The sequence below is a fragment of the Stegodyphus dumicola genome, chromosome 8 (assembly GCF_044657685.1).
Source record: "Stegodyphus dumicola isolate Sdum_Otavi_A_Nest chromosome 8, ASM4465768v1".
Classification (NCBI taxonomy): Eukaryota; Metazoa; Arthropoda; class Arachnida; order Araneae; family Eresidae; genus Stegodyphus; species Stegodyphus dumicola.
In genome coordinates, this window is record NC_140775.1 from 136,929,526 (window position 1) to 136,943,877 (window position 14,352).

Here is a 14,352-nt window from a genome sequence, read left to right on the forward strand (position 1 = left end):
AAGTGTTGCTTACATTACTCATGTCCTTACGCATTGGGGATCTTACGGTATTAAATGTGTTGATTTGGAAAGCTTTTGTACAAAGTTATATTGAAAAAAACCGTCTCGTCCTTAATTTTTGCACACCAGTGTATTTTAAGACTATACCTAACATTCTAAGCTCAGTTTTCATTAAATCTTATGTGTTGGCTGAAGAACCTAACATTCAACTCCTTAAATTCACTATGCTAGCTTTTACTTTTTTTCAAATCATTATCACTTGCAAACTTATATTTTAAATTTATCATATACAATACCTGAACACTTTTACTAAACAGTTAACAGAACACTTTACAAAACAGTTAATAAACATTCTTCGTGAATAAAAAACTTAAAATTCATTTACATTCAAAACATTACTCTGTTTCCACTTTACATACTACAAACTACAAACTACGAAATCCTTCAAAGTAAATACTTAATTAAATTAAAAAAAAAAAACTTCTTGCTGAATAAAATCTATGATGTCCTCACTTGAGGCAAAACTCAATATACATGACAACTGTTGCACTAAGACATAAAAATCAACTGAATATTCAAGAAAATAAATCAAACTTTCACTTATCTTTATTTCTTTGGAACTCATCAATTCTTTTTTGCAGAAATTTCTGCCAGGAAGGAAAAGTACTTTTGTGATAGTTACATAATTTTCTTCTCGGTCATTGATTACTTGGCTTTGCAACTGGTAGTTTATGTTACTGGCCCTTGTTCGTTATTCATCTGGATTTCCTCTGGAACTGTGGAGATTCTGGTGAAGCAGCCGCTTTCTTGCTATTTGATATGACGTCTAAAACCTCCTCTAGTTCACCAAGAACTTCAGCCACTGGCCTGGCTTGTCATCCATCGGTCGCTTTTTGTGTAAATTCTGGTTTGGTTGCACGGACTTTTTCCCAATGTTGCAAGCCTCTCTCATAGCTGGGCTTCTCATTCAGTGACTTCCCAACAGTTTTTGCTGATCACTCAACTGGATGCCACATCTGAGGGATCTCTGTACCATTTTTTGCCTTTTGGATAAGTTTCTTGTCTGTCTTCTTGGCCTCCTATTTTCTGCAGCTTTGCTTTTTGCAACTCACCAAACCTGGGTTTTCTCTTTTTCACCATTTCTGGCCTCCTTCCTGTTCCTTTGCAGACATTGTACTCTGGATGATGATGATGTATGTACCGCAGATGGCCCTTCATTGTTTACACTGGGTGATTCTTGCAAAACATCTTGTAGCACTGGCATATTAATCTGTTCATAATAATGCTGGAACTGGTCGATGTTGGCTTTAGTGCTTTCATCATTTTGGCCTTATTCACTGAATTAAAAATGGCCTCTGTACTTATTACAACAAAACTCCTCAAACTTTCCTTCTGGTGCATACAAAAGAGAATGTTTAATTTTAAAGACTTTATTTCCCATCTTAAAATCAACTTCTCGCCTTTTCTTGGCATAATAAAACTTTTGTTTTACCCTAGCTATATCCGAATTTCTACCTGCTTTATCCACTAATTTCTAAATGTCTGCCATCTTAAATTCCACAGACCTCTTTTGGACTAAAAAAAAAAAAAAAAAAAGTTTATCTACAGGTGCATTTAACTTTCTGCTAAGAAATAAATCAGCAGGCATCTTCCTGGTAGTATTATATTTAGCCAACCTGAAGGCAAATGAAAGTTATTGACAGTCATCCCAACGTTTGTGATAATTTTTTCACGTGGCTACAGATAATTTTAACTGTGTTTTTATTAACATTAACTTGCTCTGCAATATTCAACTGTGGTCAATAAGAATCCATCTTAAAATGTTTCATGTTAAGACCTGAACATACCTAAAAAATTTGCTTTCTATTAGCTGAAACAACTAATGAATTGCTTTCTATTAACTGATATGATCTTGTGGAGTTCCATACTTTAATATAAATTCATCTAAAAATATATCTGCAACAAATTTAGTAAAAGTTCTTTTGAGGGGAATCATGTCTACCTGTTTTGAGAAATGATCAGTGAATTATGAGCAAATACTGATTTTTTGTTTTTTTCACTACATGGGTACAGACCTAGTATTTCAATTCCTGTTAATTCATTAGGGAATGTAGCTTTTATGCTATTTAGGTTATAATTAATATCGTTAACTGATTGGCAAATGTTACAGGACTTGATATTTTCTGTTACAAATTTTTGTAGCTGTGTTATATAAATAGCTTCCGTTACTCTCCGGACTGTTTTTTTTTTAGATTACAAGAAGGCTTGAAATTTATGCACCATACGATTCCTGCAAAATACTCAGTCTTAAACACGAGTGTAATAACCAGTCTCAATTCATTATTATTATTATTTGTTGCTTTGGAGTAAAGATTAAAAAATTTGAGCAAAAAATTTTCAATTATTTCATAATTTGCAGCTCTGTTTCTAATACCTGTCACATTGCGGTATTCAAAGTAGTCGGGATCTTTTAAATATGCACAAATATTTTTAAATTCTGGATCTGTCTGTAGTTCTACAATAATTGTCCATCAAAATAACTGGTGCAGGTTTTTAATGAATTGTCTTAAGTTAATCCAAAGGCTTTAATTAATACTTATGTAGGTATTTTGATGTGCTGAATTTTTATGTGCATTTGTATCTATTGAATATATAAGTGATTAAAGAATTATATGTGAGTGTTTATTAATAAAGAGTTGCCAGTTTTTTTTTCAGAATTCCACAGGAACAACTGGCATAATTTTGGCAAGATAGCTCTCATAGTTTGATGATAAACCAACTTTTACAATTGATGGGATAATATGCAAGCAGTGAAAAAATTTATGATTTTAATGATTTCTTACATTTCTCTGTCAAAAGTTAAAAATTTATAAAGGACCAAACTAAGCAATGCCACTATTGCCAAATATTCAATCATTCTTCCAAAAACTGCTACATTCCCCCAGGTGTGTAAAATGTAGCTTAAATCACAAAACTATCAATTGCCTCAGAAAAGAAAAAAATAAGCAATCTTTTGCTGTATCTGTGAATATATCAGTCACCCGATTCATACCGTGGCTGCCCAAAATCCCCATTCCCCCAGAAAAAAACAGACGAAAGAATTAAGAAAAGCTCAGTCAGACCAGGTCAGCCACTCTCAAGGTGTAAATCCAAAGAAAGTTAGAGCTAAAACTGAAACTACTTCCACCGATACAAATAATATTCTTGCTAAAATGATGAGTCTAATTAAAACCACCCTGAGTACTAATCAAATCCCTTAATTCTAAAAACCCCTTAATGCTAGATTTACAAATATATTCAATACATTACAAGAACTTTGAAATGCTTTTGGATGCAACAAGATTCGTTCTCCCACAACCAACTTAACTTTACCCCTTCTCTTTATGTTTATGCCTATTTCAAAATTCGCATGATATCAGAAAAGAGACTCCCTATCCTGTCAACCTTGCAAAGCCTGATTAACCTTTGCTTGCACTTTCCAATAACACAGCAAAATTTACATCAAAATAAGGTTGCTTTTTTGCCTAATATTAAAATAATAAAAATAAGCAAGGAACACGCTTGAAAATTGAATTCCCCAAAAAAGTCCAAGATACTGCATAAGTACTATACAGAAGTGACACAGATGTAAATATTCTGTCCACGCCTGTTTGTCGCACTCTTGATAAAGAGGAATTTGGTGAATTCAAAAGTCCGAGATTTCTCAGACTTCAATATTATTAAATATACTCCAATGTCCTATATCTGCGTTATTGTCCCTTCTTAAGATTTTCTTCAAGATGAACAAAATTGAATTACATTTTTCTCCAATTAAGTTTTTAACCAGTAAAACAAAACATTTTACAGAAAAGAATCATATATTCATTTAAACTGAAAGTATAATAATGTTAACAAATACATACCTCATAAAATGCAGTTTGCTTTTCTGTCATATGATTTAATGGCACGTGAATTTCTCCTGTCAACTGGTCAACTAACATAGCATGTCTGTGACTAAAAGTACCTCTTCCAACATCTTGGCCGCTTATACGTACATTATGACCTATAACAGACAATATGCTATATTAATTCAAAAGAAAAATACAAATTTACTAAGGAAACAAACTTAGACTTGAAAATAAGATATAAAAACATTTATGAAACACTAGTACTAGCACTTCTGAAAAAAACTTTTGTTTAAACTTCATACACACAATGATAAAAAAATAAATAAATAAATAAATAAAAATAATAATAATTAAAAAAAAAAAAGAAAAAAGGCAAAATTAAGTCATAATTACTTTAGATGCATTGAAATCTATTAAAACAATAAATCTATTACTTATTAATCACATTCCAATTCAGTTAACCTTTCAGATACTATGCAAATAAATTGATAACATTAATAATAATTTCATATAAATCATTATCAATATTTATGTATTCAGTTTTCGCTTAAAATATATTGAGAATTTTACCACTGTATTTTTAATTGATGATAAAACAGAATAGTCATCTATTCTTGCTTTTATTTCTCACTGAATGACAAATAAAGTTATGCATAGTTGAAATTATTTTTATGAATACATTAATGTCCAGAATTAAAGTAACAAAACACAAAGTAACATAATTAAAATAACAAATACAAGCTGCACAATATACTGTTTAATAGAGAAAATGCTACATCAAAAGACAACATAATGCCTTGTCAATGAATGCAAAGTTCACAAAGAGCTTCATATTAGACTTTTGCACTGATGGTTAGTCCTTGTGCCATATCATGGAGGCCTCTGTACTAATGGTTGGTCCTTATGCCGTAACATGGAAGAAACATTTTTGGATGCATCTACATTTTGAAGTGACACATGGATCATCAGCATAGAATAATTGGTTTGGGTGCTGTTAGTGCCTACAGCTGTTTACAGGCACATTACAGGATGTTGCCATGTTGACGAAATGCTTCAGCTCCATCTTCTTCTGTATCATACCCAAACACTACTTTTTATTAAGATAATGCCTAGCCACACACTGCTCAATTTACCCTGAATGCATTGCAAACTGTGCAGATGCTTTCTTGGCTAGCTTGACTCCCTAATCACCTATCAGTCAAGCATTTGTGCAGCCCGATTTGAGCATTGGTTGCACACTTCTTCTCCTTCACAAAACAAAGATAAACTGTAGTAGTACATCAAAATTGCAACACAGGACATGATTCACACATTCACTTGTTAAATGCCATGTGTTCAATAATGTAATGCCCAAAACAGAAGTTCAACATCTTATTTACATCCTGTATATCTACATTACTGTTGCACATCTTTGACATCTAAACTATTTGTGAAGTATTTGGTTTGCTATGTACATACAAAGTTTTATCTGTTTTCAATAAATTTTTCATGGTGTGGTATTTCTGTCAGGCTATATATTTCAAGAAAGTTTAGTGAATTCGAAAGAAATTAATGCAAAGTTGCCACAAGCTATGAGGAAGTAATATACCAGTATAACATAAAATACAAAATATATGCAACTTTGGGAATATCCATCTGAAACCTGATATAGTGGATCTTCCTGGTTAACAAATAATGATAAATAGTTCTAAAATATTGTTATGCAACATCTCACACCAAGCATTCACTTTCGGCCTGTCCCGCTTGAATTTCCTTGGGGATTTTTGGATTTCCAAGTCCTCACAGTGTATGTACACTGAGGGGAAAAAAAAAGATTGGCAGTTCTATATGTTTCATTCTGCTGAACTGATTAACAAACTTCAAATTTCGTTTTTCATGCCTTGAAAGCCCGACTTAGGATGTATATTAGATTTATATACAGCATTGTCCTAGCACAGGTGTTTTTTCTGAAATAACATACCAATTTTTTTCTATATTTCCATTCTACGACTCAAATTATACCTAGATATTAAATTTTGTAATTTTTAGTGAGAAATTTATGAAGAAATTAAAAAATTTATCTTGGCGGGTTTTTTTTTTTTTTTCCAGTTTGCACAAAGAAGAATTCAGTTGACGAACTTCTTATTTTATAGCAACATATTTTCCTGTCCTTTCTGTCATTGTCCACGTGCGGAAAAAAAGGTCATCATTTATACTTTCAAATAATTTTAACAGAGTGCATAACCACATTTTCGTTATTATCACTTATAATAAACACACCAAATTTTAAAATGCACCAAAATGTAAAATCACGTATAGCTTAGGAAATTCTGAATAAAAAAACTCTAATTTTTTGAAAGTATGCTTCAAGTACATCTATTTTAAGATAATGGCAAAAATTATACATATTAAAATTCAAAATTTTTTCCGAAAAATTTATAAAAATTACTTAAAAATACAAATTTTAAAAATAAATTATAAAAAATTGGTGAATTTTATTCAAAATGAACCTAAATTTTGAAATTTGGAATGAAGAATTAAATATGTTTAATAAAAAAAAGATATTACTAAATACACCTATTCCTCAATTTACATAGAAGATAGGTTCAGCACAAAACCGTGTAAATCGAAATCTTGGATTTTGCTATGTAAAACCAAATAGTTTTCTGGTTGCAATTTTCTAATTTCGACTATGCGTAATGTATATGCTTTACGCATGCGCGCGTTGAAAGAAATGTTTAATAAAGTAAACAAATAAATATTAAGCTTTTTTTTGGTAAATTTTGATACCCTTTAGATCATAATTGCTCTTTATTTCATAAATTACGATTTCATATTTTCAATTTTATAATTTCTACATGCCATGTTACCAGATTTAAACTGATGATCTATAATCCGGAAAAACTGAAGTCCCAACGAGTCTGGATTAAAGACTTTTAATTGTACTACTTTCCGCTACCTTATGACCCCTAGCTGATTTGCAAGCTTTATCTAAATAGGTTTTTTCAGGAATTTTTTCCAGAACAGGACGGACTCGTCAGCATTGGAGATCTGATCAGAAGTGTAGGAATTGGCGGCAATGACTTCAGCAAATTGTGCTGGATATTGTTGTGATGCATCCGAATCAGCAGATGCACTTTCTTGTTTCTATCTCAGATTATATAAAGAATGTCTTTGTTTAAATCTCTCAAACCAACCATGACTTGTGGAAAAATATATCTCTTTTTCATCTGACTATGTCAACGGTGACTGATTCTTAAGTGCTTTATAAATCTTTAAAGCCTTATTTGTAATGGCATTAGTATCCATTGGAATCCGTTTTTGATTTTGGTCTTCTATCTGTATCACTAATGCCTTTTCCATATTTTCCATTGTATCATCTCTTTCATATGAAATTGTGCTCTTACTGCTGCAAGTTCCAGCTGCTATACTTTTTCTAATAGAGTCTTCATTTTTTGCTAATTGTACATATTGTGGCTTCATTCATGGAGTAAAATTTAGCAACATCTGTTACTCTTTCTCTATTATGTAGACGACCTAATATTTTAATTTTTATTTCTAAAGAAATAACTTTTCTTTTTGTTTGACTTTTTTCTAATCTTTTGGCATTATAAGACCTTAAAAAATTTACATAAATTATAAAAATGCCACAGAAAATATAAATGTTGAAAATGTATTAGTAAACATTCAAATATGTAGATAAAAACGTCACAAGCTTTGCCACTAAAATACTGATACTGCACTAGTTCACATGAACCAAATAGCTTTACTGTTGTGAAATACAAATTCATTCATTCATTATCTTTATTGGCGGAATGTTGCTGTTTTAACGCAACGTTTCCGGCTCTTGACACTTTGGCCTGGAGGTCGCATGACGGTGAAGAACAATGACAAGGTGAAAGGAGGCTTAGTAGTGGAAAGAAGGGGGTGATTGCAAGACGTCGCAAGTGAGGAGAAACAAGCAAATGCAGCCAATGACCATGAGAGGCGAAGACAGGGTGGAAATCTGACATGTTCAGTTGTTTCTTTCACGTTTTTCCATTTGTCAGGAAAGTATTTATTTTCCAGACAAGCATTAAGAATGCTGACATATTTCGTGACAGTGGTAATAGGCATATTTTAAATAGCGACGTTTGTAATTTCATAGTATCCAGGGGATTTGCAGTTTTTCATTTTTCTAATAATGTTCCTGACTTCAGCAGGCGATGCGTATTCTGTACGATTTTTGGCCCCGGGGCCATCAAGCCAGTCTTTGATGAAATGCTGTGTATTGTAAGAGAACAGTGGGTCACTAGGGTCTTGATTTGGTACAAACTGTTTTTCTAAATGTTCTGCCATAAGTGCAGCCTTTTCTTTGTAAGTGAGTGCAATTCTATTGTTGCTATAAATGGGCTTATTACACGGGGGCTTTTGTCGAAGGTTTCTCGCAAATGACCAGAAAGCATTTCCATGTTCGTTGAAGCTCTCGATTTTATTGTTCCAAGCCTTGTCTCAATGTTTTCTAATACTGTTTCTAATTTTATTATTTAGTCTATTTAAGTCTTTCTTGACACCTGGGTCCCAAGAGATATGCCACCTCTTTCTCAATCTGTTTTGTTGTTTGATCATATCTGTGATTTCTTTGGGTAACCTGGTACTGTCCTTATCTGCTGGAATTTTCCTAGTAGCAGTGTTGTATGTGCTTAGGATACTATTGTTTAAAATCTCAATGGCATTATCGATGTCATTCTTAGTCTTAAGAGAATTAAAAATTGGAGGGTTCTCTAACAGTTGATTGTAGTACTGTTGTCAATCAGTGATTCTTTTGAATTTATTGTCATTGCATCTATTAGTACCCAATATAGCTATTACGGGCACATGATCAGAGGTCATTTCTACATCCCAGTACATTGGCATGAAGGTATTCGTGAGGAAGATGTCTAAAATATATCCTCTTCTGGGGTTATCTGGGTGGTAGGTATAGTCCGTTGGGCATAAAAGTAAATGGGGTAGTTATTTATAAAATCAAGTAGGATTTCACCATTATTGTTGGTCATTCGACATCACCATTCTATATTCTTAGAATTCAGATCCCCAGCCAGGATAATGTGTTTATTATTCGGAAGAAGCTCTGCTAATTTGTCGATATCAAGTACATTATTCAGTGGGTTGTACAGCACTATAAAATAAACAACTACATAAAATGGAAGTAAAATAGAAACAGTAACTGCCTCATATCCGTTACTGCGGTTTTCAATGATAAGGCAGGATTGCAGGGAGCTTTTTACATAAATCGCGGCCCCCCACCTCAATGACTCAGTCTGTCACATCGGTAACATCTATAGTTTGCGATTTTCATGCTGTAACAGGAAGTCGCAAACGTTTCTGTGATAAGTGCAAGGTCAATATTATACACAAGTAGGAAGTTATGTAGTTCCGTGATTTCCTTCTGGACGTTACGCGCGTTCTGGGTCATGAACTGGATGGGGGCATGGCTATTCCTGTGTTAGTCCATTATCTAATATCTGTGTTTTTGTATTTTCAGGATTGGTTTGGTTTATCTGTTTGGCTTGTCGCATTAATTGAAGGAAGCCGGAGCTTTTAATGATATTTAAAGCAAGTATGAGTGGTGCTCGACTTTGAGCTCTTTGAGTACTGTGACCATGCTTCTATAGCTGTCAGCATCTCCTGCAATAACTTTTATACCATCTTCACGAAGATTTTGCCCTATGAATGAGAATTTTTTGGCATGAAATACTTTTTTAATATTTCCCCAGGTCATGACATTCTCCTTGAGAATTAAAGGTGGGAGTTTTTTTTTAGTATTGTTCTCCATATTTTGTGTGTTGCTATCTGTGTTAACACCTTGTGGATTATCATTATTTATTAACATCTGATTATCCGAGTTATCACTTTGTTCAGTCTCATTTGTATTGGTATCCATATTGTTATCGTTTACATTTTCATGATTAGTCTCTGTATGGGTTTGTACATCGTTATTTGACTCTTGACCATTTGTGCTAGTGTTAGCTTGATTAGCAAAAATAATCGGTAAGATTATTTGTGTGTGCGTACTGAGTTTTACTTTTTTAGTATTTGGTTTATGGGTTTTTGTTCTTACGGTCTGGTCGCCTCTGCAGTGCTTAATAGGTTTTTCATCTGAACTTGTGTCTTGATCTAGAGTTTTTTTTTCAGTACTGGTATTAGAGTCATCATGTATTTTATTGGACTTTGAGCCTTGCTGTTTTCATCATAATTTTTACTTGTGCTAGGCACAGGTGTGTTGTCATCGACATCATCTTTTCGTTTTTCCTTACTTTGATCCTTTAATGCATTTACAATATCTAATGAGCTTAATAGAGAAGCATAGAATTTGCTTTCTATGTCAGATAATTTGCCGTCATTTTTATCTTTATTTTGGTCTAATTCCTTAATCTGATTAGTGTAAATTTCCACAAGCCTCTACATGGTCACGCTAAGCAAAAGCTAAACGCAAGAAAATCCAGAAATCCAGCACCCATAAAGCAGGAGTCCTGCACCTCGGAATGGAGCCCTGGCTTGATAGCCTTCTCCACAGACGGATGTGCAGGTGAAGAACACACGAGGCCCCTGGCAGTCACCTGAAGTGAAAGCTTGGAGGTAACTACGTGTGTTACCAATCCAGTAATCTAAAGTCAGATGTGCAAAATTACTTTTAACTTTATCCAATTAATTATTTAAAATGCGCAGTTATGCTTAATTTATCGTAAAATGGCAGTAGTAATCACTTACCAGCAATCAGGCAATTTGGCAAAACACGCGGTAATTAATTTCATAAATATGCATAATAATCCAAAAATAATAAAATAGTGAAAGTGTAATAGCATTTCACAAGTCAAACAAACCACAAAATAGCATTAAAAATGCTGATGCAGTCAGATTTCCAAATGCACGTGGTCGCACAGGCAAACCACGCGAGACGGACATACTTGCTGAACCGGATCCAGTGGCAAAACCCCATACTTGTTGCCACCAGTGTTACCAAAGGAACGAGATTCAAAAATAACTTCAAATATATGTATTTGCGTATATGCAGCCGAATATATATTTTTACCAAGTCTTTGAAATCCGTTAATTTTTAAACCATGTAAAACGAGTACCGTGTAAATCGAGGGATAGGTATATACCAAATTCAATTAGCACTGAAGAGCTAAAATTTTGAGAGCTAATTTTTTAAAAACTACTCGTGCAATTTTTACACAACTTGGTAATTTGGTATAACTTTGAGATGTCGAATCGAAATATGGAAAAATTGGCATGTTATTTCAGGAAAATTCAGATTTTCTGTCAAAATACCTTTATTAGAACAATGCTGTATATAAATCTAATACATATCCTAAATCGCGCTTTCGAGAGATGAATAACACAAATTGAATTTTGTCAATTGGCCCAGTAGAAAATGAAGATAGTTCATCCTACCCCCCTGCAGTGTATATTAAACCAAAACAAATTGATTAGAAAAATTTTGATATATGTATAATAATACCACAAAAATTTACTACTCTACTTCTTATAAAGTGCTCACAATAATATGCTAAAATTATTCAGGAACTTTGAGGACTGCATATAACATTTGTCATCCACGAGTTCTTGTTGAGATGGCAAGTTACAAAAAAATTCTTGGCTTCTTTCAAGGGCTTCTGCTTTTCTTAGTAACCAGTGCTGTCTTCTTGATTATTGGGTCCATAGTATATGTTAATAATTTGTAATTTATTCCTTCAGTTTCTTAAACTAACTGCTATGTAATATTACTGTAAAAAAGCTTAAAACTATTAATAAGTATTCTGATAAGTTCTGCAATGCAATCCAGTTTCATCAGTATTATAAATTTTGTTTGCTTTTCTTAGCAGCCTAAGTAAAGCACCCTTTTATCCAGATATCAGTTATATAATGATCTGTTTCTTACTTCTCACCACGCAATTTCTGATAAACAATTTTGGATTTCTCTTTCTCTAGCTTGAGAATGTATGTCAATTGATATAAAATTCTTGCCTAGCATTAAACGAATTAGTGAAAAAAGCTCTGGAGAAAGGAATATTTTGCTGCTTTATAGTTTGAAACCATTCTAGAAAAGCAACTTCAACATCTCTCAGTTTTCTATCTTTTTAGCGATTTCTTGAAATATTTGCACTTTTTTTTTAAAAAAAAAGTTCTTCATCAATTAAACTTTTTCATTTAAGTAAATTGCATAGTATTGTTTGGAAATTCCGAGTTTCAGCACACACCCTTTTAAATGGATTTTTTAAAATGCTACACTTAGCAAAAACATCAAATAAATCAAAGGATAAATCTTTAAAAGATTTTCTTTCAGGCTTAAATCTTTTTGGTTAAACATTTTTGACATATTTAGCACACAACAAAAGAATGCTTTTTCTAGTGATTTATACAATTTCAAAACTCGCATTTCTAGGCAGCAGTGACTACATTTGGTCTGTCAAGTCAATCTGCCACTTCGTGCCTGCAAGCATAACTAATACTTTCCTAGCTTTTTCTTCTTTCCTTGCTTTTTTACAGTTACCGCTTCCTTTCCATTCAAAGACTCTTAATATATGGTAATGGTTAGAAGCATTTCAAGATTTTTTTGACACATCTTTGTGAACATAATGTGTCTATAAAGGGAAGATCTTAGATGTGTAAACCTTAAAAGATGGGACACAGAAGTTGAACTTCCACCTCCTGTAAGCTGGTATTGAAAACGGAAAACTAACTCATTTATGATGTCTCTACTGTTGAATATTGTTTTCACTAATAAGACAATTCTGCCTCTCTGCAGATGAAGAACTCTGAAAACAGAGTCTCATAGGTACAGGGACCATGAGGGATATGAAAATTTCAGTTGAACCAATTTACTGAAGCACTACTTACCTGATTGATGAAGCCATGTTCCATAATACCTTAAGCAAATGAACAGCAAAAAGCTTTGATAGATACAAGTAGGACATTCTGACACTAAAGAATCAGTCTTTTGAAAGTGTGAGTTTAATAAGTGCATATGAGTTTAATGAATAGCATTTTTTCTATTGATTAGTATAGTTATTAGCATATTTGTTAGTTTTGGTTCTTGAAAATTTGAAATAAATGGCTTCGTTAAACCAGCGAGTTTAACACGTTGAGCACGACGCAGAATTTGTTGTCCTTTCTGTTCAGTCTGCAGCGAGCTAAGCAGTATTTTTGTTTAGAATGTTTCAATACATTTCATTAAAACTAAATTTGATCACATTTCATTGGGACCATATTTATTTTTTAACTTTAATACTGTCGGTCCAGCGGACCGACGCCAGCCAAACGAAAATTCCAGTGCCGGTCCCTAGGGACCGACCCGACGTCGGCCATACGGAAATTTCACTGCCGGTCCCCAGGGGCAGCCACCGCGCTCAACGTGTTAATAAGCAGCAGGCACTATAGTCATCTAACATGATATATTCTTACATTACAATACCCTCTCAAGCAATAAATTTCCTCATGCTGGAAAGGCTCACAAATTCTAAAGATAACAAAGATAACATACAAAGAGGATCAGTTTGTGCATAGTGTTTCAGTTCATAAAGGACTAGCACAGAGAGCATTATTTCTGTACCGAGGAATGATACTCACTACATCACAAAAGATAAACTTTCTTAAGCTAAAAGGTGAAGAAGAAGCGTATCACTTATCATTCAGCATAAAGTCCTTCCTTTGTTTACAGGTAAACACATGTTATCTCATTATTATTATTCTAAACAGTGGCTCAAGTAGTGAGTTCAGCTGCTGATGATATACTATGCTTATTGCCATCGCATGATGTTGATAAGAGTCATTACACTTTGGAAACCTTAGCTCTTTTAGCAATACCAGGTCAAACTCTTAATCAAGATTTGGAAATTCCTGAACTAGAATTTAATTTATTTCTCAAAAATCAATATTCCCAGCCAAAGATTCTCAAGTATTGTAAAATACTAAAAAATAAAGAAAGAAAAGAAAAATAAAAGAAAACATGTTTTAATAAGGGACAAAAGCAAAAATCAAGGAGGGGGGAATATGCAAAATGAATGCAGAAAACAATGGAATGTTTTACACTTGTTTTGATTCTATTATGTTAAATACATTGAAAAATTATATTATTTGTTTTACAATAGTTTTATATAAAGTAGATCTTAACACAACAGTCTATTGATTTAAATACTAAATAAATGCCATGTTTGGATATATAAATTCTAAAAATGGAAAAATTACTCTAAGAAATTCTTTGCTTAGCAGGTGTTAGTTTTATACAAAATGGATCATTTTTAGCACTTCTGAGTTTATTATTAGTTTTTCCAGTATACCAGAGGCATTAAAAACAATGCCTCAATGTCATAATAAAATTCTGCATCTTCACCATAAAATTAATCAATATGTAATTTGAAAACTAGTATATTTCTGAAATTTATTTCCATTCTTTAACAATATTTACTTCATAGTTCTTTGTGATACTTAATAGATCATTTTG

The 14,352-nt window shown here is 32.9% G+C and overlaps 1 protein-coding gene across 3 annotated transcripts in view; it reads right to left on the reverse strand.

Annotated features, from left to right (window-relative positions):
- LOC118202984 (2-oxoadipate dehydrogenase complex component E1) overlaps positions 1-14,352 on the reverse strand; it is a 173,626-nt gene that overhangs the window by 47,779 nt on the left and 111,495 nt on the right. For all 3 annotated transcript variants that reach the window (XM_085822464.1, XM_085822462.1, XM_085822465.1), the window contains exon 16: positions 3,903-4,042. In XM_085822464.1, the coding sequence (XP_085678590.1) occupies positions 3,903-4,042 (140 nt within the window). The remainder of the gene's footprint in view (positions 1-3,902; positions 4,043-14,352) is intronic.